The 24,009-nt window shown below is 44.1% G+C and overlaps 5 protein-coding genes across 7 annotated transcripts in view; 1 reads left to right on the top strand and 4 right to left on the bottom strand.

The window, feature by feature from the left end:
• Window positions 1-1,749: 1,749 nt before the first annotated feature.
• On the bottom strand, window positions 1,750-5,645 carry mmp21 (matrix metallopeptidase 21). Its single transcript, XM_068583567.1, has 7 exons — window positions 5,493-5,645; window positions 4,466-5,390; window positions 3,880-4,019; window positions 3,651-3,792; window positions 3,250-3,507; window positions 2,958-3,130; window positions 1,750-2,055 (listed from the first exon to the last, which is right to left on the bottom strand). Exons 1-7 carry the CDS (start codon window positions 5,643-5,645, stop codon window positions 1,750-1,752), a joined length of 2,097 nt encoding a protein of 698 aa, XP_068439668.1.
• Window positions 5,646-6,024: 379 nt separating this feature from the next.
• uros (uroporphyrinogen III synthase) lies at window positions 6,025-9,250 on the bottom strand. Of its 3 annotated transcripts, none has more exons than XM_068583570.1 (10): window positions 9,144-9,250; window positions 8,210-8,294; window positions 8,013-8,096; window positions 7,808-7,904; window positions 7,538-7,612; window positions 7,095-7,169; window positions 6,909-6,992; window positions 6,683-6,768; window positions 6,506-6,604; window positions 6,025-6,408 (listed from the first exon to the last, which is right to left on the bottom strand). In XM_068583570.1, the coding sequence occupies exons 2-10, from the start codon at window positions 8,270-8,272 to the stop codon at window positions 6,286-6,288; spliced, it is 786 nt and encodes a 261-aa protein (XP_068439671.1). In that variant the 5' UTR covers window positions 8,273-8,294; window positions 9,144-9,250; the 3' UTR covers window positions 6,025-6,285. The 3 variants fall into 3 exon arrangements, with proteins under 3 accessions (XP_068439671.1, XP_068439670.1, XP_068439672.1); XM_068583569.1 differs by lacking the exon at window positions 9,144-9,250 and adding an exon at window positions 8,795-8,867; XM_068583571.1 differs by lacking the exon at window positions 9,144-9,250 and adding an exon at window positions 8,665-8,677.
• Window positions 9,158-12,005, top strand: bccip (BRCA2 and CDKN1A interacting protein). The gene is made up of 7 exons (XM_068583568.1): window positions 9,158-9,357; window positions 9,774-9,848; window positions 9,941-10,021; window positions 10,117-10,203; window positions 10,301-10,488; window positions 10,721-10,886; window positions 11,265-12,005. Exons 1-7 carry the CDS (start codon window positions 9,217-9,219, stop codon window positions 11,433-11,435), a joined length of 909 nt encoding a protein of 302 aa, XP_068439669.1. The 5' UTR covers window positions 9,158-9,216; the 3' UTR covers window positions 11,436-12,005.
• Window positions 12,006-12,468: 463 nt separating this feature from the next.
• Window positions 12,469-17,313, bottom strand: dhx32a (DEAH (Asp-Glu-Ala-His) box polypeptide 32a). The gene is made up of 11 exons (XM_068583108.1): window positions 17,053-17,313; window positions 16,074-16,267; window positions 15,560-15,935; window positions 15,235-15,465; window positions 15,054-15,147; window positions 14,818-14,967; window positions 13,848-14,039; window positions 13,567-13,707; window positions 13,201-13,391; window positions 12,923-13,113; window positions 12,469-12,670 (listed from the first exon to the last, which is right to left on the bottom strand). Exons 1-11 carry the CDS (start codon window positions 17,311-17,313, stop codon window positions 12,472-12,474), a joined length of 2,220 nt encoding a protein of 739 aa, XP_068439209.1. The 3' UTR covers window positions 12,469-12,471.
• Window positions 17,314-18,796: 1,483 nt separating this feature from the next.
• The window catches only part of LOC137789477 (disintegrin and metalloproteinase domain-containing protein 12), a 67,268-nt gene continuing 62,055 nt past the window's right edge, over window positions 18,797-24,009 (bottom strand). The window contains exons 20-22 of the mRNA XM_068583107.1: window positions 23,047-23,289; window positions 20,416-20,579; window positions 18,797-20,307 (exon numbers count right to left, since the gene is read on the bottom strand). Coding sequence (XP_068439208.1) covers window positions 20,238-20,307; window positions 20,416-20,579; window positions 23,047-23,289 — 477 coding nt within the window. The 3' untranslated portion in view covers window positions 18,797-20,237. The remainder of the gene's footprint in view (window positions 20,308-20,415; window positions 20,580-23,046; window positions 23,290-24,009) is intronic.

Here is a 24,009-nt window from a genome sequence, read left to right as displayed (position 1 = left end):
ATTATAGTCATACAAACGGGACTTCACGCTGAATTACGGGACGGTTATTAGTTCTCTCGGAGGGATAATTTACCTGCAAATAAAGTAATAATAGCACCAATAAATCTTCACATTTTTTAAGTGGACTTGAACCAGGAAGCCAGATATGATACGCATTGATATTTAGCGCCGAGATGAAAATTGCAAGGAATATTATCTGACAACAGAAAAAGATGCACCAGGATATTTATGGATACGCCATTAACGCCTTCACAGAGAGCTCATTCTGCTCATGCGAGAGCAGACTCCTCATCTCATGACATCCGTCTCTGTAGACCCACTTACCATGACATTTTGTTCCTTGCTTGTAATTGATTTCTACTTCAATTTATTAATATAGCCTATGGAGCGCCCGGAGCACAGCGCTAGTTATCTGGAGCCCACCAGGAGCTTAATCTCCTAAAATGAGCGGAATTAATAAGAGTGTTCAAGTAACATATTGATTACAGAATCAATGTCTGTTTCTTTGCACCGTGCTCAAATGATTATTATGAAATGGAGCCGCGTTAAGTAAGTGAGTGGCTTTTTCAATCATTTTTTTTTTTGCTTCAATCCTTATTTCAATAAGGTCTTTTTTGATAGATTGTGTGCAAATCTTTAACCATACCTTTCATAACAAGAAGGAATTCAAAGAAATGGATCACTCGTTTCCACTCCAGGTTTTTATTGATGAGGCTTAAAGGACCTCAAGCTTGTTGCACTGTAGTGATGAACCAGAGAGCATCAAGGGATCTTTTTGTCTTTTTTCTTCTTCTTTTTTCGAAAATCATGACTTCCTTGATGCAAATTTGTGATTTGTGATGTAAATAAATTTGACTGGACGTGATATTCCTTCCTGCTTGCAGGCAGCTATATGGATTAGAGTTGCTGCTGTTGATTGAGAGGCAAGTGACAGTTTCCTACATTCAGTGCAGGATTGCTGAGATCAAACTGTCAATCAATCAAGAGGCCATGGGACCAAGTGCAGAGACATTTCCATCATTAACATCATCACCATCATCATCATCATCATCATCATCATCACAGGGAAACGGGAGGATGTGGTTATTAATTTTGAATCCCTTCTCGTAACATGTTGCGCAGAAAAGGCAAAATCGAAGGAATCTGGATGAATGTTAATCCGTTGTGTGTAAAATGTCTGATGATAAACATTTTAAATCAATATATAGCATCTAGAAGTTCACCAAGAAACCACTCACAGTCTTCTGAATAAATTTTCATTTGTATACACGCATATGAGTACAGAAATGTTTACGCAGCTTTCTTCAAAAGATATAGGTCCAATGTGTCACTCTATATTTCGCAATATGTATATTAAGAGCTTTGACCTTATTTCATATGTTCTGGCATAAACATCCCCGTCTCTTTGTAAGTGTGCCATTTGAAAGCAATTTCTCAACACTGTGAATAAAAATGAGGTGTCTGTGTAAAAACAATCCATAAATAAGTACATTATCACAAATGATAGTTTGCATGGCAATGTGCATTTGGCACCTTGAAGTGGAAGACAGACAGAGCAGATGAAACATTAATAACGCACCTCATTAAAAGTAAGCCAACAGACAACACACATACATTCTAGATAAATAGATTTATTTTGAAGGAGAGGACGTGCACGCAGATGACAACATGTACACATGCCAGCACAGGTGAATCAGCAGTCCATATCTCACATCAGCAGGGTTTTAATGAACCTCCGCTTCTGCCGACTCAGCGGGTTAGTTTGAGAGCGGTGGGATGAACGTTGCAGATGTCGAACCAGTGCTCGACCACCTCCTTGTGCGGCAGAAGGCCGTTTCGCGGCAGAACGGGCCGGCGCCGGCGCTCACGGCTCCCCAACACCTGCCAGAAGCGCGCGCCCTTGAGGAGGAAGACGGCATTGTGGGTGTAGGAGAAGTACGACGCGTCGATGTTGCCATCTGGATGGTCTCCGCTCACCACTGGAGGGAAAACGTCTCTGATGTTTTTGGGGAAGCCTCGTGCCAAGCTGTTGGCTCCCACGTCAAAAGCATACACCTGTTTGAACAGATAATTGTTTTCTGTCTCGTATAGAAATCAATTCAATTACAACACGCAAACAAACCACAAAGGAAGTGCAGGTTTGTTTGCATGAATGTGTTCCCTCGTCATGCTGAGGAACAATGAATCAGCTTGGGCTTTGGTCTCGCCAAAACGTTTGCTTATGTATACATATTTAATACTCACTCAGTGTGTTATGTTTGTACCTTGTTGCCCTTTTGTTCCCGGCTGCACAGAGCAGATGATACATGGCAGCTTACTAATAATATGCCAGAAAGCAACGAGTAGTTCTGTATTCATAGGCTCCCGGTCTTCAGCATGTCAATTAGTTTGTGTTGAATTGATTAACACAACTTTAGGAATTATACGCAGATTTCTGGGGCTACCTTTGGTACGCGTGGCCACACAATTATTCATGGTAAAGTCAAAATTAGGGATATGACCGGCATTAATTTGGATCAATATATCGATTCAACAATCAAAAATCCAATATCATTGATGCGAAGTGAAAGCATTGATACATGTCACCATCTTTAAGATGTGCCTTTATATTTTGAAATTCCCATGGTAACTAAATTGTAGAATTTGTGATATCAGCAAAATTGTTTGTTTTGTATTATCGTCCAAAATTGATTTAATATTGAATGTTTTCTTTACACCCCTCGTGATATTGCAGTACTCACCTTAGTTGATATGTTTGTACAAATTTACAACCAACCATATTACCAAAACACACATGGGGCTTTGTTTTGGTCCTTGAGTGTCTCTGACATCATTGCTATCCCTTCAAATATTCTCCTCATTGGTCTTCTGACACAATCCTGAAATCAACTTTTGTTTCTAACTATTCAACCACATCGATGTCATTTGTATTATGCACCTCGTGATTCAATTCTTACAAGAGTGTTTTTGAAGAAGTAGATGTGAGAGTCCCTCCTGTCATAGAAGGCTGTGTCAATGGGACTGAACACTCCTGGGAAACCCTCGGAGATTAACCTCGGATAGCGGTGACCTTCAGGGTCCTGCGTGAAGGCCTGGTCATTCTCATTGTCGTACCTCCAGAACTGAGCACCTGTACACACAAAACACCAATCACAAAGGCCTCTATGGTGTTCAGCTATGAAAACAACGACCCGAGTGCTTCATACAGTATTTACATCTGTCGGCTGTAGCACAGATTTGTGGGCCGACCTTTAAAGAAGTAGACGGCATCTTTTTTTCGGGACCACACGTGCACGTACGCGTCCACTCCGTCCGTGGGAATGCCACGCCAGCCGGCCTGCAGGGCGACTGGATCCCCGAAGCGCGTTCGGTTGTTTCTGTTCTCGTACAGCCAGTACGAGCCGTCTCTCATGAAGTAGGTGTTGAAGCGGATGACCACCTCCCCGTAGGGCGTCTTCTCCTTTCGGATCCAGTCAAATGCGGTGTTGAAGTGGCCCTTACAGCCCCCTTCAAAGATAAGCACATTGTAGAAAACATATTCCTTTGAGTCAATCTTTTACTGTATGTATGTAAATAAAACTGAATCTATGTGCGTCTGTGTGTGTGTGTGTATGTGTGTGTGTCCACTAGATGGTGCTGTAACTGTGTACCATAGAGGTGCTGTATGGCCTTCCTGTCCATCCAGTCCATCTCAAAGCCTGACTCCTGGGGCAGATAGCTGGGCTGCATTATAGAGCCAGCTCTGTAGATGTGGGGGAGACCCAGAACATGACCGATCTCATGAACTGCCACCTGACAGACAGGAAATACAAGTTGTTGTTTTTTGTTGTTACTACGCTGTTCTGTTGTACATCTGATGATTCCCCTGATCACGCTTACTTTGAGGAGGCTGATCCCGCTGCCAGCGTTGGGGGCGGTGAAATGTTCGTCGTCATCAAAGTGAATATCCCCCAGGAACCAGGCGTGGGCAAATTCTTGACCAGTGCCATCAAATCTCTGGTTGCAACCCAGATGCCTTCCTGTGTGACAGAGTCAGAATATAATACAAATAACAGAGAGGACACTGGTTTCTGTGTGAATTAAAAAAAAACAAATGTCAGCACATAGTGAAATATGTTACTTCAGGAGAGCAGCGGTTGTGCATTAAAGATTTACAAAGTCTCCTTGTACCAAACCAACATATTTCTGTTTTATGGAACTTTAATGACGACAATTAGAGGTGAAATATGCTGCTTAACATTACAACTTTTGTGACTATGACATGGAAATTGTGTTTTTTATTTCTGTCATGCACTGATGCCCATTTGATTGTAACCAAACAATGATCTTTCCTTTATCAGTGTTGATTACCGGCCTGTTTTGGTTATTTATATTGTTCTTTTTCTGTTAAATATTACTATCATAAAACCCAATGACCCAAAATGAAAATATGTAATGAATATCATATATATTGGGTCAGACCTACCTGTGCCAAAGCCCAGCCGGATGTCAATATCCTCCAGTGGAGAACGCGTATCCTCCACAAACTCCAGGGGCGACACCTCGCTCCACATCCTGAAGGCCAGCCTGAAGATGTACCTCTGGTCTTCAACGGACAGCTGACTGCTGTACCCTTCTCCTATCAGCCTCCATTTCAACACCCTCTTGGAGAAGGCCATGTAACCGGCGTCACTCAAATCTCTCCTGCGCCTGCTTTTGGACACGAGAGTGGCGAGGTGGCGTTTCCTGCGTCGCACCGCTTCGCTCTGACGCGCGCTCACGCTGACATTTACCACCTGACCTTCCGTGGTGATGGTGTGCGAGCCGTTCAGAGAAGTGTTATTTAAAACGTGATCGTATGAGCTCAAGCCGTCTGTGTAATTCATGCTGGTGTCATTGGAAATGCCTGTGAGAACACTTTCGGTGTCGTTGACGTTGAATGTGTCTTCTTCAAGAGGGTCAGCAGTACCAAAAGAAGAGTCAGCGATTATACTACGTAATGTCTTGTGACTGTCGTTGCTAAAAGTGTCACTTGCACTGCTTTCAGTATCTGAGGCGCTGCTGTTCTCGGGTGCTGCAGGGGCGTCCAGGTCGATCTCCTTGTCAGGGACTCCGCACCTCGGTTTGTTCATAGCCACCTTGGTGGCCTCATCCAACACACCTGTGGTAGGCAGACCCGATACCCTCTGAAACTCTTGAAGAGCCGAAATAAACACTCGGCTCTCGGTTAGACCGCTGTGGTCGTCGCCATCGCCGTCCTCGGGAGCGTCCCTGGAGTGATGCGAGGTTCCTTCCCGGATCACGTCTTGAGGGTCACCCAGGAAGTCGTTGTTGAAAGAGGGGTCTGAATCTTCAAACTGGACCTCCTCCCAGTTCACGGGATGAATGAATCCATATCTCGAGAGAAATATCTGTAACAAGACATGGTGATTACAACAATCCATCATAAAATGTCTAATCTAAAAGATGCTAAAAAAGGGAGAGAGCATTCGGAAAAATGCTCAGAAGTTTACCTCTGCTGTGTATTGGTTTGATATCGCCTCCGCTTGGTGAGGATTAAGGGTCTGCACATCCGAATGGTCCCGGTTATGGAAGAGTTTCTCTGCATCAGCTGAGCTAATGCTCGTCCAAAAAAGCAAAATCATCAGCTGGATAGAAGTCAGCATCGTGGCGTTGGTTTACTCAGGTAACTATATAAAAGTAAGTAAGAAGCCGCAGTGCTTTATAGACAGACCCTGAGTTTCTCCACTCCCATCTCCAGGTGCGACTCTCTGGTGGTATCCCACTTTCCTCAGCTTTGTGTGAAAAGTAAACATGTCTTTACTGTCTCCATCTGCTTCATTTCACTGAATTGTATGGATGTGTTACACACGCTCCACTGGTTTGAAATGGACTGTTGTTGACTTGTGGAAAGAGGTTAGAGCATTCACTTTCATGTGGACAATAGCCGTTTCGGACAGCCATGACTGCTTTTGAACAGGACACACAAACGCACACACTTGAGTGTTTTACAATGAATAACCACCACTCAAACCTTCCATCCAACATCACATTGACTGACCTTTATTTTCAAAAACAAAAGATAGATTGACTTTCTGGAGCGTGCCGAACATAAATATTATAATTACATTCACTTACGGCTCTTATGGCAAAAAAGCTTCTTTTTCCTCAGTGCAAATTAGCTGACATACACACAAAATCTGGTAAAAGTAAAACAGACAAATGGCAATACATATAAATAGCACAGAATATACAAAGAGAGAGACGATAAAGTGAATGGATTCAAGAGCGCCGGGCTGTGGGTGGCTACTGTAGAGCTTTGGCTATCGCTGCTGCCAGGTGCTCAGCTGTCGGCTTTGCTGCAGTACAGCTGACACACAGGCCTTCCGCTGCCATGGCGTCTTGTGTAGTAGGTCCTATGGCTGCAAACTGGGAACAAAGAAGGGACTGTCAGAGGCACCGAAGATCTGTTAAGTACTGCAGATTCATGCCTTGCTTAATGTGTGTGCCTATGAGGAGGCTGCACCTTTATTTGAGTCAGCTGTTCACCCGACAGCCTCCGTACCACCTCTAAGCAAAACTTCACTCCTGATGGGCTGAAGAAAGCAATGCTGGCTGGAGTGCCCTGCAAATAAACAGACAAATTAACAGTTACTACATTTAGGAAACCCCTCTCAAAAATGCTGATGGGGTGGGGCTTTACCTGCTCTGTGAAATAGTTCTTTAGATTCTTCTCCAGATCTGGATGTTCAGCTGTTTGATAGACAGTCAGCGTCTCGAGGGGCACCCCTGGAAACAAAAGAATGAAATCCCCACAGTGATGAAGGTAGCGCCATTATTATTTTATAATTAGCGTAGCCCCAGTGGGACTTCTATCACCTTGAGTCTTAATATTGAGATCTTGAGGCACAATAGGGGAGAACACTTACCATTTCCCCTTAAAGCCGTAGGCAAAACTTCTCTTTTGATTGAGCCACAGGGGAAAAAAAGTGGTAGAATATTTGTGTTCTCTCCTATGAAAATGAAGAGAATTAAGTATAAGGTCATATTAATTATCAGAACAACTGTATTTAACTAAAATGTGAAGAATGTGGGAGTATAAAGTCACGTCCTACGTTCAAGGATAAGATGTGATAGGACATCTGCTGTCCCTGTGTCCTCGCCCAAGGGAATTAGACCCAGATTCTGTACTATACAGGGGGAAAAAAAGGAATGGACACGTTACTGAATATTTACACAAATAAATGATTAAGTCAAATTCTGTTTAACTGCTCTAAATACACAACTAACTGACAACAAAGAGACCAAGTGTCACTAAAGAAGGAATGTAAAGCACACGTCAGGCAGGTGCTGCACCTTGCAGCACACTGTCACTTGTGTACGTCCTATTTCCAAATGGCCCAGGGGAGTAACATCCCCTCACACACTTCTGTCGGCACCAGGTGCCTCTCTCACTCTGCTACAATTAGCACTAACATAGCAAAAGTTTATAAAAAATACCTTTTTTTAAAAAACATTTCAGGTGAAAAGGGTTTTTTCATATGTGACAATAGCTCACCTAATGCAGCAGTTGCCTTCCCGACCACGTAGATGGACTTGCTGTTCCATTTGTCTTTCACAGAGCTGCTCCATTCTGAAATATAATTTTGGGAAAAGAATTATATTTAATCAAGGAAGTGGTTTCATATTTCAGTTCGCAGTCAAAAAAACACAGTACACAGACCTCACCAGACATTTAACTGAACATGTGTTTTCAGAGGATCAATCGATGAGGTACAACAAGGTGCAACAATTATAATATATAACGCCGCCTATAATTCTGTCTCACCTTCTCTTCTTTCTTCTGTTTCTAAGCACATCCTCACAGCCTCCACTGCTCTGGGACTGGTGAATATAAGACCTCCATGCTTTTCTGGTTGGAAAAGCTGAAAAAAGGAAGACATCTTAAAACAATCGACAAAGGACATAAAAAGCAATACATATGTACATGATTGATGCAAATACTAATGTAATATTGAAGTTATGTAATTTACCTGATCTAACAAGACGTTTAATGAGACAAACTTAAAAGACAGCACAGGAATAAGGGTTGCTTTATGTCCATGTGATGCCAGCTCCTGTGGAATCAAAACAATAACTTTCTGTCAATATTTTCTGCGAAATGCAAAGCTGTAGTGACAACTGCTGAAAATACACATTTGAGTAAAGTACAAAGAAGAATTGCTTTTACCTGAATGTAAGGATCAGGTCCAGACTCTTCATCTCTTGGCTCTTTTAGAAGCAGCACATGCATCTTGGCAAGGCTTTAAAACGCTCTGAATCAATAAAATAAATAGGGAAGAATAAAGCAGATCAAACCAGAGTGAAATATGAATGCTGCTGTGAAAAATACATTCAACACAAACTCTCAAAACTGCAAAAAGACTGTGAACAGTGGGTGTGAATACACAGTAAGTTAAGCTACACCCTAAAACTGTCATATGCAACCGTCAGATAACAATACTGTTGAGTCACGATTATTGGACTCTACATTAGGAGAACATGAAAAGCAATAATTTCACACTTTCTCTTTGAATTCGTGTATTACGCATGTTGCGTCAGCTATAATGTGGTTGATGTCTTCCTCTGTTATTGTTTACATTAGCAAGGCTGAATGATGAGTTTAGCTAGCTCGTAACCGCCCACCCTCTTATTTGATCCTCTCCGTAATGCCTTGAGATAATAAGCGGTTAATATAACGTGCTTGCTTGCTTGTATAATGATGTGAATGACAACGGATAATCAAAAGACACAATATTACACGATATTCTTGTACCTTGAGATGTCGCTACCGCTGAGTGCATAACGACTTTCAGCCATGGTCAAGAAGGGGAGACATTACATTTAATATTTGACTAACGTTAAAAAAAATAAGTTGATTCAGCAAATGTATTATTTATTCCAATGATCTAAAGTTAATTATTAAACCTTATAATGTAATGAGCTGTCCATAATGGATCCAAAATAGCTTAGGCACATGCCAATGAACCTCTGTCCCCTTTTTCCTGAAATGGTTTATTCCATTTTCGGGAAGGGCGACTCGCCAGCATTGCGGCTCCGAAGGTTGTTACGGCGAGTGGCAATTCGTGTATATTAAAGGGCCAAAATGGCGGCTTTAGACTCACAGTTTCCTAACACGCTCTACGCGAACAGTCGTCCCGCCCACTCGTTCTACACGCGTGTTGTACGTTTGCAAGCATGGCTTCTTCGGCTAAGAAAAGAGCAGTAGGTTTGGGTGTAAATCCCGAGGAAAGTGATAACAGCTCAGATGAGAATCCGGAGGATGATGATGATTCCGGGGATGAGGACAGCGGGGCGTCCGAGGAGGAGATCAATGAGGTAACGAAACATTAACTCCAATGCACGGCCTTACGAGCCAGCTAGCGTTTAGCTCGCTGTTAGCTAAGCAACGCAGCTGTCGACCAAATGTAACTTGACGCTACATTGGCATTATTTACGGTCCCAACCAGGAAAATATTAGTATTAATGGACAAACAGGAATGTCATATTTAAGTAGTAACTCGCGTTATTGTTAACGTTACCTTACGTTAGTATGGCTAACATAGGGAAGTATTCTACAGTGCGTGTCAAAAACCTAGTCACTTGAGTTAAACTACAATTACTCATTCATTCAATAAGTAGGTCAAGCATCTACTCTATAAATATATCAAACGTACTTGAATACATACTTTCTCCGCGTGCAGTCAGGTTTCTGTTGTTAACTGCTTCCTACTTTGTTATTGTTTTGCTATCAGGAGGTCATGGTTGACTTTGAAGCTCACGCCATCGCAAACAACGACTTCAATGGTGTCAAGAAACTCTTACAACAGGTTTGAGACTCTATTTTTGAATTATCTATCTATCTATCATGTTCATATGTTAAGTGTAAGCTTGTACTGACTTTGGTTATGTTTGATTTCAGCTCTTCCTGAAGGCTCATGTAAATACTTCAGAGATGACAGACCTCATCATTCAACAGAATCACATTGGAAGTGTCATCAAGGTGAGTTTCACCTCATCTCACATTTTTTACAGGTATATTTATTTATTTGTTACAGCTTTAACATGTTTACTTGTCTTTTCATTTTTTTGCTCTAGCAAGCTGAGGTGCCAGAAGACAGCGACGACGACGACCCTGATGAAGTATTTGGCTTCATCACAATGCTCAACCTTACAGAGAGAAAGGTAAGCCCCACTAGCGCACACCAACCTCACTGACTAGTCGTTGGCTTTTGGGTGCTCTGATGTCTACATAAATGAAATGTAATCTTCCTGTTTGCAGGATGTGCAATGTGTGGAGGAGTTGAAGGAGCTGATCATGGATCAGTGTGAGAAGAGCTCTACCCCCAGTATGACGGAAGAGCTCGAGCAGATCTTAAACGACGCCACCAAGCCTGTTGGGCTTCTCGTATGTGAGCGCTTCATCAACGTGCCGCCACAGATCGCCCTCCCACTGCACAAACAGCTCCAGTGAGTTGCCCTTTGTCTTGAACGGATACTTGACCTAATAGCGCCTCGTAAAGGGAACAATACAACTTTTAAGATGGGTTAACTACTTCCTATGAATGTATTTGGAATAGGTAAAGGAGTATCTGTAGGGTGTTTGCTCCTCGTTCTTGTTTGGGGTCAAAACTAAAATTTTTTGTTTTTGTTTTTTTAAATGTGTGCAGGAAAATGAACCAAATTTTTCTCTGTCCTCCAGGGAAGAACTAGAAGAAGCTCAGAGGACAAATAAGCCCAGTGGGAAGTGTCATTATTGTCTGATGATCAGCAAGACCTGCAAAGAGGCAAGCAAGAATATTCCAGCCAGAGGAGCTCCCAAAGAGGAATACTTGTTCGTCAATGCAGAGGAGGAATTCTTCTACGAGGTAACGTCACGTAAATGCAAGAAGAGTCTGAGATGCAAACTTTGATTATATACAAGGACCGCTTTTTATTTCTTATTTAAATAACTCATTCATTTGATATTGTATTGCTTTTTAATGAGCTGCAGGCTGCTTTACCGTCTAATAATACTTACATAGAAGGAAAAAAGCAATGTGAAACATGTGTATTCATGCATAGATATGAACAGATTTAAGCATTACTGTTTCATTTTTTTGTTTTGTTTTATTACTGTTCTACTGTTTATTTATATTACTTGATCTTTATTATTATTTACTTGTGAGCAAGGCTGCTGTAATGATGTAATTTCCCTGCTGGGGGACTAATAAAGGATTATTGATCTTATCTTCTTCTCCTTACAGCAAGCCGTCATGAAGTTCCACTACTCGGTCCAGGAAGACACAGACACCTGTTTGAGCGGCAGGTGGTCGTTCAGCGACGTACCCATGAAACCTTTCAGGACCGTGATGCTGATCCCAGCAGACAGAATGCCAGCTATTATGACCAAACTCAAAGAATACCTCACCGTATGAACCCAACCGATAAACTGACAACTTTCAGGCTCATGGTAATTGTTCGATATACTCCTGAGAATGTAGAAAAAGCTATTTTGTACCATCAGTTACAGTAGTGCCAGTATTTAAAAGCTGACATGTAGTACATGCTGTGCAGTGGGTTTATTTTTTGAAATAATTTTTTCAGAAGCAGTTTTTACCAAAATGTCTGCTCATACTGCAGAAACAATTTATTTTGTGTGAATATAATTACAAATAGTATCTTTTTTTTTTAGACTTGTTTATACCAAGATTATAAACCAAGATAATGCAATATGATGAATATTGTGTTAATGACAACTGAGAGCTTGCAGTCCAGTCTCCCCGGATGCGATGTGTAATTTGCAATGAAATTACTGAGCGTTAAAGCTCTAAATGTGTCCAATTGATAGCAGTTCCTGATTTCTCTTTCACATAACTTGGTAGAAAGCCAATTTTTACAAATTTTATCGAGATTGTTGACATGGAACATACAAAATACAAATGTATTGTAAGTAAACAACTCTGTAGCTCTCTTGTCATCTATAATTATTAAATGCTTTATATCTACATGTCTTGACAATCATTTGCTTTCTTAGTCTGGCAGCATGTTGGTATGTTTTAACCTCCACTTTACCTACCACATTAATATTAACCTGGATAAGTGTACCGCCATCTTTGTAAGAGATAAACGGATATTCCCCAGCAGCAGTCTAATATAAATAGGCACAAAACAGCAATCAGGGAAAAAAGATGACTGACACCAGGTATCTCTAAAAGTTGTATTGGGATCACGATTAATAAAAATGATTTTATATTTTGCAACGTGTTGTCATCACACAAGTCAACCTTCATTATACCCTGCTCATACTGCAGAAAAAACGTATGAATAATATGAAAAATACAGAGGTTTTTTTTTTTCAATTTAAGCAATGTAACACCTTAATATTACAGCCCCTGGTTTGCATTGCATTTAAACATTTTACAACAAGATGAACAGATTACAGCCCAGATTTTCACATGTTATGATTTTAGATCACTGAATCACACATCTGTCATAAGTCTGCGGCACCGCTGCACAGCCGCTGTTGGCCTCGCCGCAGATTGTGGCGGCTTTTGGTTTCCCGTCTTCACATTTGCCGGCTCCGTCTGGGTCCAACATGTCCTGCAGTATGTCTTTGCTCTCACTAGGGGGCAGGTTGTAGAAGAAGTACAGCGGTGCCATTTGGATGTACCTAAAGTGACAAACAGACATCACATTATATTAAAAAGACGGAAAACAAGTAAGAATATGGTGAGTACATATTTTTGTATTATAAAAAATGAGGATTACAAAAAAAGCAATTTTTTTTTAGCAATGACAAAAACAATCAAGCCATGTTTGTCACCAGTGTGGGGCATGGAAACATAATCCATGGGAATGTCATTCTAATCTCTTCGCATGCATGTCATATTGAAAAGAGAGCTGGAAAAGGGGATAGACTTACACTTGAGGGGAAATTTCAGAGACGGTTTTCATGCAGTTGTTCTCTGACAGGGTGTATTCGTGGAACACAACCCACTCGGGCAGCCCCAGCTTGTGCGACTGAGCCCCGTAGCCGGACAGGGGATGCACCTGGGCCACGTGCTTGTGCGTCAGAATCAAATAGTTTCCTGATCCGTCCACATCTCGAGCGATCTGCCAATAAGAAACACACACCGCACACATCAGCGCAGTCCAATAACTGGCAACTCCCTTAATATTGACGTTTGGTTTTCCACATGCCTGCATGAAGAAACCGGCCAGCAGAGCTCTCTTGATGTTGTGGGTGTTGGTCTTGGTTCCAAAGAAGGGCTCGGAGATGGGAAGCTCGATCCTGTTCAGGGTGTCGGTCAACTCGGATCTAATGGCCTCAGCTTTCTTCAAGGCGGAATGATCAAGGAAATAATCCTGGCACCACTTTTCAGCGGTGAAGTCTGGATAGAGAAAAACACATCACATACTGTAGTGAAGTATTATTTATATAGTCAGAAATAGGGTAATCGTATAAGTTACAGAGTGACTTGAGTGATAAACCCTGCAGGTGCTACGCTATATTGCAGCTTGAAAATGTAGCGAGCAGGTTGATTCTCTTTCCCTACTGTGTCTTACATTGTTCCCTCTGGCTTTGTTTGAAGGCATTGTAGATGTTGATGAGGGTGAAGTGATCTCCATCAGGGTGCTGGAACTTCCTGTGACACTGGACTGCCTCGTGGGTCATGCCGGCCGGTGGCTCCAGGAAGCAGCTGGACGCTAAAAGACGAGGACACAACGAGGTCAACGTGACCGAGACAAAGCCACTCTCACCGGAAAAAAAACGCAGCTCCGCGCATCTGCAAATGAGCTGCGGCTCCGATGTCCATCCGGTGAAGCGAAGTTGGAACACGTGGTACCTGAAAGCATCGATGCGATGGTCAACATCTCGCTCACGCAGTCAAACTCGCAGGACGCCAGCAGCGCTTTGGCCATCTGAGGGTCCAGAGGGATCTCAGACATTATGATGCCGATCTCAGACAGGTTGCCGTCATCGTCTAAAGCTGCAAGGTAGTCCAGCTCCTCCAACGCCTGCATGAGGCCCTCCGGATCTGCGACGGGGAACGGAAAGGCTTGAGCTTGATATGACAGGAGGATCATAAATCCAATCTCATCATTTTTATATGCCCAATGTAGGTAACTGGGAGGCTCCCAATGCCCTTCAGTGGTTTCCAAAAACTCAATAAACCTCAATAAACTATTGAGGTAATCAATCAAGTGAGAAGTAGGATCCTTCTACGCGATCAGAGTCATTTTTGCAACCTCTTTTTTTGAAGTCGCCCCCTCATTGCTATTAGAAAGAAAGCTTTTATTTGTTGCTTTTAGTCTAAGATACTTTAGCATTTGCTTTTCAGACCTGGAGGTTGCTTTCTGCTAAAAAGCCAACACCAACGTATGTCTTCACAATCATTTCATGTTGTTAAATCACATAAAACCCCTCCACCTGATATGTTAATATCCGGTGGAGATATTACAGTACATTTGGCCCGTCCTCCCTCTTCATTGTCCTCGTCTGGTGCTGCCCCAACGAGACATGTTGTATAATCGTTAATGAGCTGGCCTCTTTTAGCCCGTTCTGTTCACGTTAGGGCTGGTTAGAGCTCAGACAATAGTTAGTAGCAGGGTCTTGTCAGCTCAGCTAAATCATGGCTGACTAGGTCCAAACAGCTACATAGCGCAAATTCATTTGTGCTTCCTCTCGCCAAAAAACACCCCTCCCGCATCCACCTCGCTGCCTGTGTTTCAGGGTGGAAGAGAAATGTTGTCTGTGGGAACCAGTAACCTCAGAATAAAAATGAGTACTCAATGACCACGAGCAGGCTACGTCACCTGGTCTGTCGATGAAATCACACTGTCCAAGGCCGGCTATCTCCATCCTTTTTAGGAAGAGGACCGTTGGAGTAATGTTGGACTCCAAGATCTGTGGCGAGTTCTCAGCGGGAAGCTGCTCGTCTTTTTGATACAGGCAGAAACATTTACCTAGGAAATGAACTCAGTTAAAGGACGAATACGACACTCAACTGTGGTTTTACATGAAGGTATTTGATTAACTCCTGGTGGCATACCTGTTGGTCCAGACAGCCGCCTGCGTATGTCTGCCTGATATTGACTGATGGGTTGAAGAACCTCCGAATTAGCTCTTATTCTTGGATTGTACACCTACAAAGATCCAACCACAGGCCAATTACTAATCAGTATAATACTCATTTAAAGTAGAAGTGTTTTGTTTGGAGGAAAAAGTCAAACCATCTTCTTCTGAACTCCGGTGTCAATGACAAAGTTGACAGACTCTGTGGCCCAGCACATGTCCTCCCCCTGTTTGGTGGAGAGGAAAACCCTCCTGGGCCTCTTGGCGCCCGGCTGCTCAGGCGGTAGCCCTCCCTGGCGAGGGCACAGCACCACAGGAACCATCCGGCCCAGCTCCGCTCCCAGCCTGGTGCCCTCTCTCTGGAGGATGCCGTGGGCACAGCGGACCTCCTGCAGAAGACGTCACAAGCCAAAGAAAAATATGCTCAGGCAATCTCATCTCCTTCGGTTCCATCAAACATGCAAAAATGCAACAATCTCTTACATCGGCTGAGGCAAAAAACACAACGACATCTCCGTCCTCTTTGGTTCGATGGATCTCCAGCGCCAGTCTCAGCGCCGAGAAGAAGTAGTCTTTGTTGCCGCCGCTGCTGCTGTGGACGACCTCGGCGGGAGACGAGGCCTCCAGGCGGATGAGCGGGACGCCGTCGTAGTGGCTCGCCAGCTTGTCGGTCGCCGGTGGGACGGCGAGGACCACTACCCTGAGCTCAGGCCTCTGCACCAGGATGTCCTTGAGGAGGCCCAGTAGTATGTCCGTGCTCACTGTCCTCTCGTGGGCCTGGTCGAGGACGATCACGCCGTAGCGCTCCAGAAACGGATCCGACATCATCTCTCTCAGCAGCATGTGGTCGGTGCAGTACCTGAGCGGTGAACGCCATCAGAGGGGTTTAAAGACATTACAATGCAAAAGGACAGTGGATAGATATCCACGACGCGATCGAGGACCACCAGAAAGCAAGAGGAAAGACTACGAGTGGAACGAGACGTGCGACGCGCACCTCAGAACTGTGTCGTTGGAGCAGCAGTTCTCCAGAGGGATGGCGTAGCCCACTTCGTGGCCGATGTTGACGTCCATTTCATCGGCCACGCGCAGGGCCAGATCCACAGCGCACTGCCTGTTGGTCTGCGTGCACACGACCACGCCGTGCTGGTACTGGGCCGAGAGGCAGACCTCTGCACACCACTGAGGGATCTGAGAAGAGAACAGACGCGCTTCACGCTTCACTGTATGCCGCGACAGATTCGACACCAAATAGACCTTTTTTTTGATTTTATTCACATACTCAGTTTCCAGTGGAGAGCATCCTGTCAGGGTTGCACCACTGGCTTTTGTCGGAGCAGCAAACAAACAGTGACGGGAGATATCCTCTGGCATTATCGCTAATAATGCAAAATTGCTTTGGCAGCATGAGGCGGCTCCAGCGGATCAGGGCTTTAGCAGCAGGAGGTCCCCCTAACACCTCTGCTGGAGCCTTTGTGAAGCGTGACTGTCAGGCTGGAGCTCGGACAGCCATGACAGTGACACAACAGCTTCTGCTGAGCTGGGCAGCCTGTTCACACGAGTGCACACAATGCCACTCTCTCTCCATACATGTCACAGTGAGGGGGGGGGAATCCATGCCACAGGAATCAAAAGGGTAAAAAGTGGTACTGTTCAGCAGATAAAGATGCTGGGAAGTAAACAACTCAAGTTTTAAATGTTTTAATCAAATTATGGGGAGCAGACCTCTCATGGAAGTCTGAACATATTGAGTTATGGTATTTAGGTCCAGAATGAAGGACGTCATAAATGTTCCAGAGCAGAGAAAAGGATGGAGAAGTAGGAGAGAGATCCACTTTTACTGTATAGCAGTTTGCATGTGGCCGTGTTGAAGCACTTTAAACTTTCCTTCTTTCTTTCTCTGCGAAAGAAAAAGACACTTTCTTCCTTTTTCTTTCCTCATAAATCGTGCATATTGTTGGACCATGCAGCCTTACCTGTGTACTCCTCCCAGTCTTCGCTGTCCCAGACACAATAACCAGTTGGTTGTTGACCAGAGCATCTTCAAACTCGCAGCGGACCTTCCACACCGACAGAGTCTTCCTCTCTTTTAGCAGTTTGTAATAACGAGAGGAAAATGGCAACCCATCGAACTGGTTTAACTCCAGATCATCTCCAAATCCAAAAGGGTCTTCCGCGGGACATTCCTCACTTCCAGGGCGGATGTCTGGCTCCGCTGAGTCTTTTTCATCAGACATGACACAAATGTGTTTCCTACCGCTCTCCAGCTACGGCTCCATTTGGTTTTGTTTTGCAATGATCGGAACGATTAAAAAAGTAATCCGTTTCCGTCAAACATATCCTGTCTGCGCGAACTCGGACCGAGCATGTGATGAGCGAGCAGAGAGTCGCTCAGCTCGGCTCCTTGATTGCTATGAATGATATTTATGAAGCTGTTAAGAGTTTGGAGTTGTTCTGGTGGAGGCTGCCTGACTCGCAGTGCGCACCCGGCGCGTAATTCCTCTCCGGCGTGGCAACGCACGTGTTGCGATTTGCGCGGAGCTTCACACTCACTACTGAGCAATATGCCTGCTGTCATAAGCTCCTGATCATCCTGAATAATCACGGGTAAACACCGAGGATTGTGACGCTAATATTAAATCCAAAATGTCCGTCAACATCTCTCCTCTTTATATGTTTACAAGTCGTTTCAATGCTTATTGATGAATAAAGTCTGTAACAACCAGTATTCAGTTTGTATGGAAGATCATTTTTGACACATAAAAATCTATAAATTCACCGGTTCATTCAGTTTTTCCTCCGAATTACTACATAATATTCTACACTCCTATACATACGACAAGCCATAAATATATAAGATAGTTTAGTATACAAAATGCTATATAGTAAAGATAATGTCTTATTTTTAAAAAAAAACACAAATAATGAATAGAAAGACTTAGGTAGTGGATTTTGTTGTTGAAATGGGATTGTATAAGAAACGTAAGTGCTGTTTTTTTAATTTATCACTTTTTTTATATTCGGTGTGAAACATGTAATACTCATTGAACTCCTCAGTGACGGGCTGCAGTCTGCAGCGTCTCCACTAGGAGGAGCTGTGTCCAGTTCGACACATGTTGACTTAAATTCATTTATCTTCAAGTTAACCATCAAACAAGACTAAATGTCTCAAGTCAAGAGTCTGTAAACATGCCCGATAGTTACCAATAATGCACAGATATGTTAACGATGCCAATCCCACCAAATAATAAGCAACCTGCATGTGCCATTTTTGTTTATTAATTTGTTTTTGGCCTTTGCATCCCGGCATCCTCCCTTTTTTTGACGAGTAAAAATCTGCAGCTGCTACTTTGTGACTGTAGATGATGATGCTAATCTTCTCATCAGTGTCCCTGTTGTGTGGACCTGCTTATTGTTTAAAAAAACATTCTTTTAATCACACTGACACACTTACACTAAGACATCTAGTGTCAGTAAAATCAGAAATAAATCCATTCTTACAAACGAGTGAAGCATGAAGTTGCCGTTGTGTGTGCACTTATGTTTTCTAAGGGCTTTGAACTGAAATAATATTTATTTCTCTGCTATAATAGATTTTTTTCATAAGGCACCCTCTTGCTGAAAACATGCACGCAAAAGAAAAGTCACAAAGATCAATAAAAAAAACTGTTGCTAACACTGCATGAGTGTTAAAAAACAACAAAGACCAGACACAGACACTTTAAGTGTTTTCTTTACATATGATGTATCAAACAATCATTGTATAAAAAAAAGCATTCTCCATGGAAATGTGTTCACCTGTAACACAACATAAAGGAACCTATGGACACACACCATACAGTCAGGTGACAGGACATACTGTCTATTAGTACATGGACACATAGCATTGAAAAGCAAAGTAAACAAAGCACCGAATGTAAAACTAGTGCATTATTAAAAAGATAACCATATCAAAAGTAACAAAAGTTCAAAGTCACTTTTCAGCCTACATATTAGTGAACGAGAGCTGTGCTTAAAGGAAAAGTTGCTCAGTGTGAACGTATAGGCAAACATGTTCAATTACCACAAATACAACGTATGCAGGATTGTGTTACATCGGCTTTAAAAAAAAAACCTCATCCCAATAGCCAAATTAAAAAGGTAAAAAAAATAGAAAATGAATAACCGCCACGCTTCATTTTAGCGGCCTCGAAACGGGTCCTTTTTCAAGCGAATCCGTCCTTTTCCCGTCACAGAAAAACACGGCTGAAAATCTTCACGCGAACGCCGCAGCCGCACTGTTCCCATGCGAGTCCCTCCATGACGCCTGCGTGACCACAGCTTCAAGAAAGTCCTCAGCGATTCTGTGATTTATTCACTCGGAGTCCTCGGTGGAGACAGGCACACAAGGAAATGCTCAGAAACACACACATGACCTTTTTAGCAGAGCAATGTTTCAGAGACGTCCGCTCTCTCTGCGGAATGAATGCTTCCTTGATCCCGCCTCATTTTAGACCCCGCGTTCAGTTCACACCTCAGAACTCAGATCCCTCCGCTGCGCCTCCTGGGTCTTGTTAAGGAAATGGAAGCGGCAAATCAGTGACATTTCGGTGAAAACAACCAGCCCCTCTTCCGGTTGCAGCAACGCGGCTTTTTCTTTTTCTGAAGTTGTTTCAAGCCTCATCAGATTGACGCAAAAGGTGCTACGGAGAGCGTGACCCCTCAAGAAAAACCCCATTGGATCTCACAAGTGTTGTCAGTTCTCATCTGTCATTGCACACCACTCTTCAAGCCTTCCTGTAGTATACAGAACAACCATCATGTAAAGCGTTCCCTCCATTTAAACAGATTTCATATGTTCTTGCCAACAGAAAAAAAAAAAAAAACATTGTGAAACCGACGCAAGCGACAAATACAACATTTGAAGTTGCTACCGTGTAGTAAAAGTGTCTGGCACAGTGCACCTGGTGGCAATAAATACAGAATATAAATACTTTACATGTACCTGAGCACACACTTGTAGCACCATTCAGGGACAGAGCACCAAAGGGACACGGCAGAGCTCCTGATTCAAAAGCCGCCATCTTTTTGTTTCTTCTTTTTTTGTGAAGGTTTTCAGAGTTTTCATAGTGCAAATTCTTGTCGTGTCTCCTCACAAACATCGTCCCGTTGGGCCAAAGTCTCAGCTGCTGTATTTGACGTTGGCAATTATGCAAGGCTTTGGTAGTGTTGGTGGCTGCTTGAGGGTGGGTCTGAAGACGGGAGGAGAGGGATGCAAATGACATTTTAGTAAGTGATACCAGCCTCAGTGTTGTTTTTTTGTTTTTTTTGACATGAATACAGATGAGGTCAGAACTCACCTGTTGGGGTGCGGGGCGGGGCGCACGGGTCTGAGCACACCCGGTGTCGGGATGGGGCCGAGAGCAGAAGCGGGCCCTTGGATCACAGAGGAACTTCGACCCAGGCGGGAGCTCCTTGGATCGGCGGGAAGGGGTTTCTGAGGAGGACTGGGCTTCTCCAACTCCTGACAAACAAAAAAAAAACACACACACATAGACCTAATAACTCAGAGTGTCCACCAGGTGGCACTCACAGCTCAGGCCTGCTCGGCTCATCCTCTCTGGCGCCAGGGGCAGCCCTGCCCATGTAACTTGCCATGAGAGGAAGAGTCATGTGGCTTTAATCATCTCGAGAAGACTGAGATCATGATGAAGACCTGCTACCTAGCCCCCATCTGGTCTCCATTCACTTCCTCCGTCTCTTCTTCTTCTTGGTTGCAGAGAAATATCCTCAAATATCTTTTGAGGATGCCAAACAAACCATGGACTCGGATTCAAACCATCATCCATGAACACAGACAGGTTATATGCTGCCAGAGAAGTATCTCAAGCAGGATATGTCCCTCCTTTGCGTCCGTGAGATCATGAATCATGACAATTGAAGTACTGCTAATTACTACTAATTCATCTCATTGACAGCCAGTACTGAGGCGCTGTGGGGCCAACTTGAGCTCCATCCAAAAATATCAGACCAGTACCAAATGGTAGTGAAGTGAGATGCAGACAAAAGAAAGGAACATGCCCGATAAGGTGATTAGTCACAAAATAATACGTGGAATAACTAAACTCTCCCATGGGACAATGCTTCTTTGCCCCCAGCAGAGAGCTTTCTCTCTGGATCGACAGTGAAAAGGCTCCGTCAACGCCTCGGAGCTGCCAAACAGCTGCTAAAGATACCGCCGGTGCCTTATGCTGCCAACAGGCGTCACTTTCACACTTTGACATTAAATAGAAGCAGCTGAGTGGGGAAATCTACGTCCTGAAGTCAAAACGCTGCCAGGAGCTGCTGCACTACACCTGTGCACGGCAAGAAATTTGATAAAATTACAGGGATCTCCTTCTTTAAACGGCTCTATTTTAAAGCAAAGCACATGATATACTTTTGTGGAGGTATTAACGTGACTATTAATGCCCACTGTCGCTGATTAATAGTCTCAAAAAGATGTGCGCATGGCTTAAAAACACATCTATCAGTGAAACTCAAAGGAGTAAATATATCCATCATGGACATATCTGTATATTGTGCATATTTCTGCTGTGTCATTTCATTCCAGTCTTGTTTTTATCACCTTTTGTTCTCCTTTTTTTGTATTTTTATCTCGAGCTGCTCCACCAGGTGAATTCCCCCCGGTGTGGGATGAATCCACTTCTCACCTCATCTTAATTGTGCCGGGCTCTTAATGGAATTTCTTTACGCCGTTATATGATGTCGCAACATGTAGTCGCCCCCAGAACAGGTGTGTGTGTTGAAGCCAGAGCTCCTCTGTGACCCCTCCATTAATCTGGACTAGACTGGATTGTCATTATCTGTTTAACACACCTCTAATTAGCGTGACACTGCAGCGTGGCTTTGACCTCAGCTTCCCCGTGGCGTCATTTTCACTGCCGTCCTTAACAGATGGAAGTCTCTGCTGATTTTCTCATCCGCGTCTCGTCCACTACTTATTTCCTCTTTCTTTATGGGCTGCGACGATGCTGCAATCGGTGATGCCTCTCCTCCTCCCCCCGTGAGTATGCACAAGTTCTCCACGGGCCAAGGTGACATTTTCAGATTGCTGGTCGGAAAAAAGCCAGCAGTCTCAAACCAAAAAGGTATTCAATTTGCAACGCTATAAAACAGAAAAATAACCCAGCAAATCCTAAAGGTTGAGAAGCTGGAAGCAGCAAACGCTCCTAGTTTCTGCCTGAAAAAAGGACTTTAAAAATGCATTGACTATATTTGATTAATCGACTCGCTCCCTGAAGCCTCCGCTTGTCCCTTGATCACTTTGTCTTTCTGTCTTTTGGATCCTCTCTCTCTCTCTCTCTCTTTCTCTCTCTCTCTCTCTCTCTGGGTTTCTCTGACTCACTTGCCCGCAGGGTACAAGTCAAACCGGATTAAAGCAAATAAAAGTCTTTGAGAATCACTGAGTGAGAGGGATTTAATACCAGGAACTTCTGGCTTTCTCTTCCCCTCAACTTTGACAGTCTGCACTGCCATAACTAAACTCCATGGAATATTGGTGGCAGCAAATTTATTACCACCCTGTGATATTTGGACATAGCTGCTCACTCCAGTTGCTGTTTCATCTTCTCCGTCTCCCCCCCGAGCCCCCTCCCCCCTCTCTCCGCATGTCTGGCTCCATTTTCCTTTATTTATGTTGTGGTTTGTATCGTAGAATCGAAGTCTTGCTTCGATGACGCTCGCTCCCCGGGTTAACCTCGTTATTTCACGAGACGGTACATTACTGTCAACATGCATATACTTTTATGGGACACGAAAGAACCGTGAAAACGGTTGACATCATGACGCCCGTCTGAAGGTGCGGCGAACAACATCATCTCCCTGGTTAGGCATCACGGGCCGTAGCATTGAGTAAAAGTGGAGACATTAAAGTGAGTGACATCACCAAATATAGTGCATCCAAGCGAGGGAACAGGGAACTCACTCACCATGACCATCCTGCAGGAGTTAAGGCGGGACGCGCTCCGAAAGGACGCCCCCCTCGGTGCGACGTGGACGTGAGGCGGAGGCAGCGGGGGTCTCGCCAGCCCCGGGCCGGGGGAGAGGGTCAGGGTGAGCGACAGTGGTACGGGGTGGCTGAGGTGAACCGGAGGGCACTGGGGGAGTCTGCGCAGGCTGTGGGACGGGTAGGGCGCCGGTGGGAGCGCCGCCTCCGGCCCGCGGTGATGAGGCTGCAGAAAGATGAAAGGCACGAGCCCCGGAACAGTCAAGAGGGTGCTTCATCGAAAAAAAGCAGAAAGGAGAGACGGAGGAGAAACCTTCTGCTTCTGATCAGAAACAGTCCTGTTCACCGCCTCCTCTTTCCTCCGCCGCTCTTCCTGACGCTGTCAAAGATAAAGTGTAAATCAAACGCTCAGGCCCGCCGGCTCACGATTCCCCCCAATTCCCCTTCGGCTAACCTATCAAAGGGAAAGACCAATACCGCGCCACGAGCGCCCGCTTGGCCTCATTCAAAGGTGCGCCCAGCTAAAGAGCCCACACACACACACACACACACATACACTGCCACTAAGAAGAGCCAAAATATAAGTCTTCCTCGCATTTAGACCTGGCCAGATGTGTGCGCAGCTCAAACACACACACACACACACACAACGTAACACATAGAAAAGCGCGCACACACATGCGGCAGTTTAACACAGCTCCCGACAACTGGAAAATGACCTCACTTGCACTGTGCTTACATCAAACAGCCTTACATCCTTTCTCCTCTTACCGTTGATCTCAAATGAAAACCACATGCGCCCGAACCGAGAACACCAATCTCATGGTAACGCACAGCATATTGCCTCGCTCGCGTGGCAACAACATGTCAATTCTGACACGGCTCCTCTTATTTCAGCTCCACTAACTCAATCGATCGCGGGTCGCCTCCCGTCGCAGAGCATGTC

The sequence above is a fragment of the Clinocottus analis genome, unplaced genomic scaffold, assembly GCF_023055335.1.
Source record: "Clinocottus analis isolate CAN_PGR_092001 unplaced genomic scaffold, fCliAna1.0.p SCAF_19, whole genome shotgun sequence".
Classification (NCBI taxonomy): Eukaryota; Metazoa; Chordata; class Actinopteri; order Perciformes; family Cottidae; genus Clinocottus; species Clinocottus analis.
The sequence above is the reverse complement of the archived record's forward strand: the minus strand, read 5'-3'. Positions and strand labels throughout refer to the sequence as shown.

Coding starts and splice junctions, on each gene's coding strand:
- mmp21 (XM_068583567.1), bottom strand. CDS start 5,645: ATGCTGACTTCTATCCAGCTGATGATTTTGCTTTTTTGGACGAGCATT. Junction 5,391..5,492: donor CAAACCAATACACAGCAGAG/GTAAACTTCTGA, acceptor GTCTTGTTACAG/ATATTTCTCTCGAGATATGG. Junction 2,056..2,957: donor ACTTCTTCAAAAACACTCTT/GTAAGAATTGAA, acceptor CTGTTCAAACAG/GTGTATGCTTTTGACGTGGG.
- dhx32a (XM_068583108.1), bottom strand. CDS start 17,313: ATGTCTGATGAAAAAGACTCAGCGGAGCCAGACATCCGCCCTGGAAGT. Junction 15,148..15,234: donor CCGGAGTTCAGAAGAAGATG/GTTTGACTTTTT, acceptor GGATCTTTGTAG/GTGTACAATCCAAGAATAAG. Junction 14,040..14,817: donor TGATTTCATCGACAGACCAG/GTGACGTAGCCT, acceptor TCCCCGTCGCAG/ATCCGGAGGGCCTCATGCAG.
- uros (XM_068583570.1), bottom strand. CDS start 8,272: ATGCATGTGCTGCTTCTAAAAGAGCCAAGAGATGAAGAGTCTGGACCT. Junction 8,097..8,209: donor GACCTGATCCTTACATTCAG/GTAAAAGCAATT, acceptor TTGATTCCACAG/GAGCTGGCATCACATGGACA. Junction 6,769..6,908: donor TACGGCTTTAAGGGGAAATG/GTAAGTGTTCTC, acceptor TTTTGTTTCCAG/GGGTGCCCCTCGAGACGCTG.
- bccip (XM_068583568.1), top strand. CDS start 9,217: ATGGCTTCTTCGGCTAAGAAAAGAGCAGTAGGTTTGGGTGTAAATCCC. Junction 10,022..10,116: donor ACATTGGAAGTGTCATCAAG/GTGAGTTTCACC, acceptor TTTTTGCTCTAG/CAAGCTGAGGTGCCAGAAGA. Junction 10,887..11,264: donor AGGAGGAATTCTTCTACGAG/GTAACGTCACGT, acceptor TTCTCCTTACAG/CAAGCCGTCATGAAGTTCCA.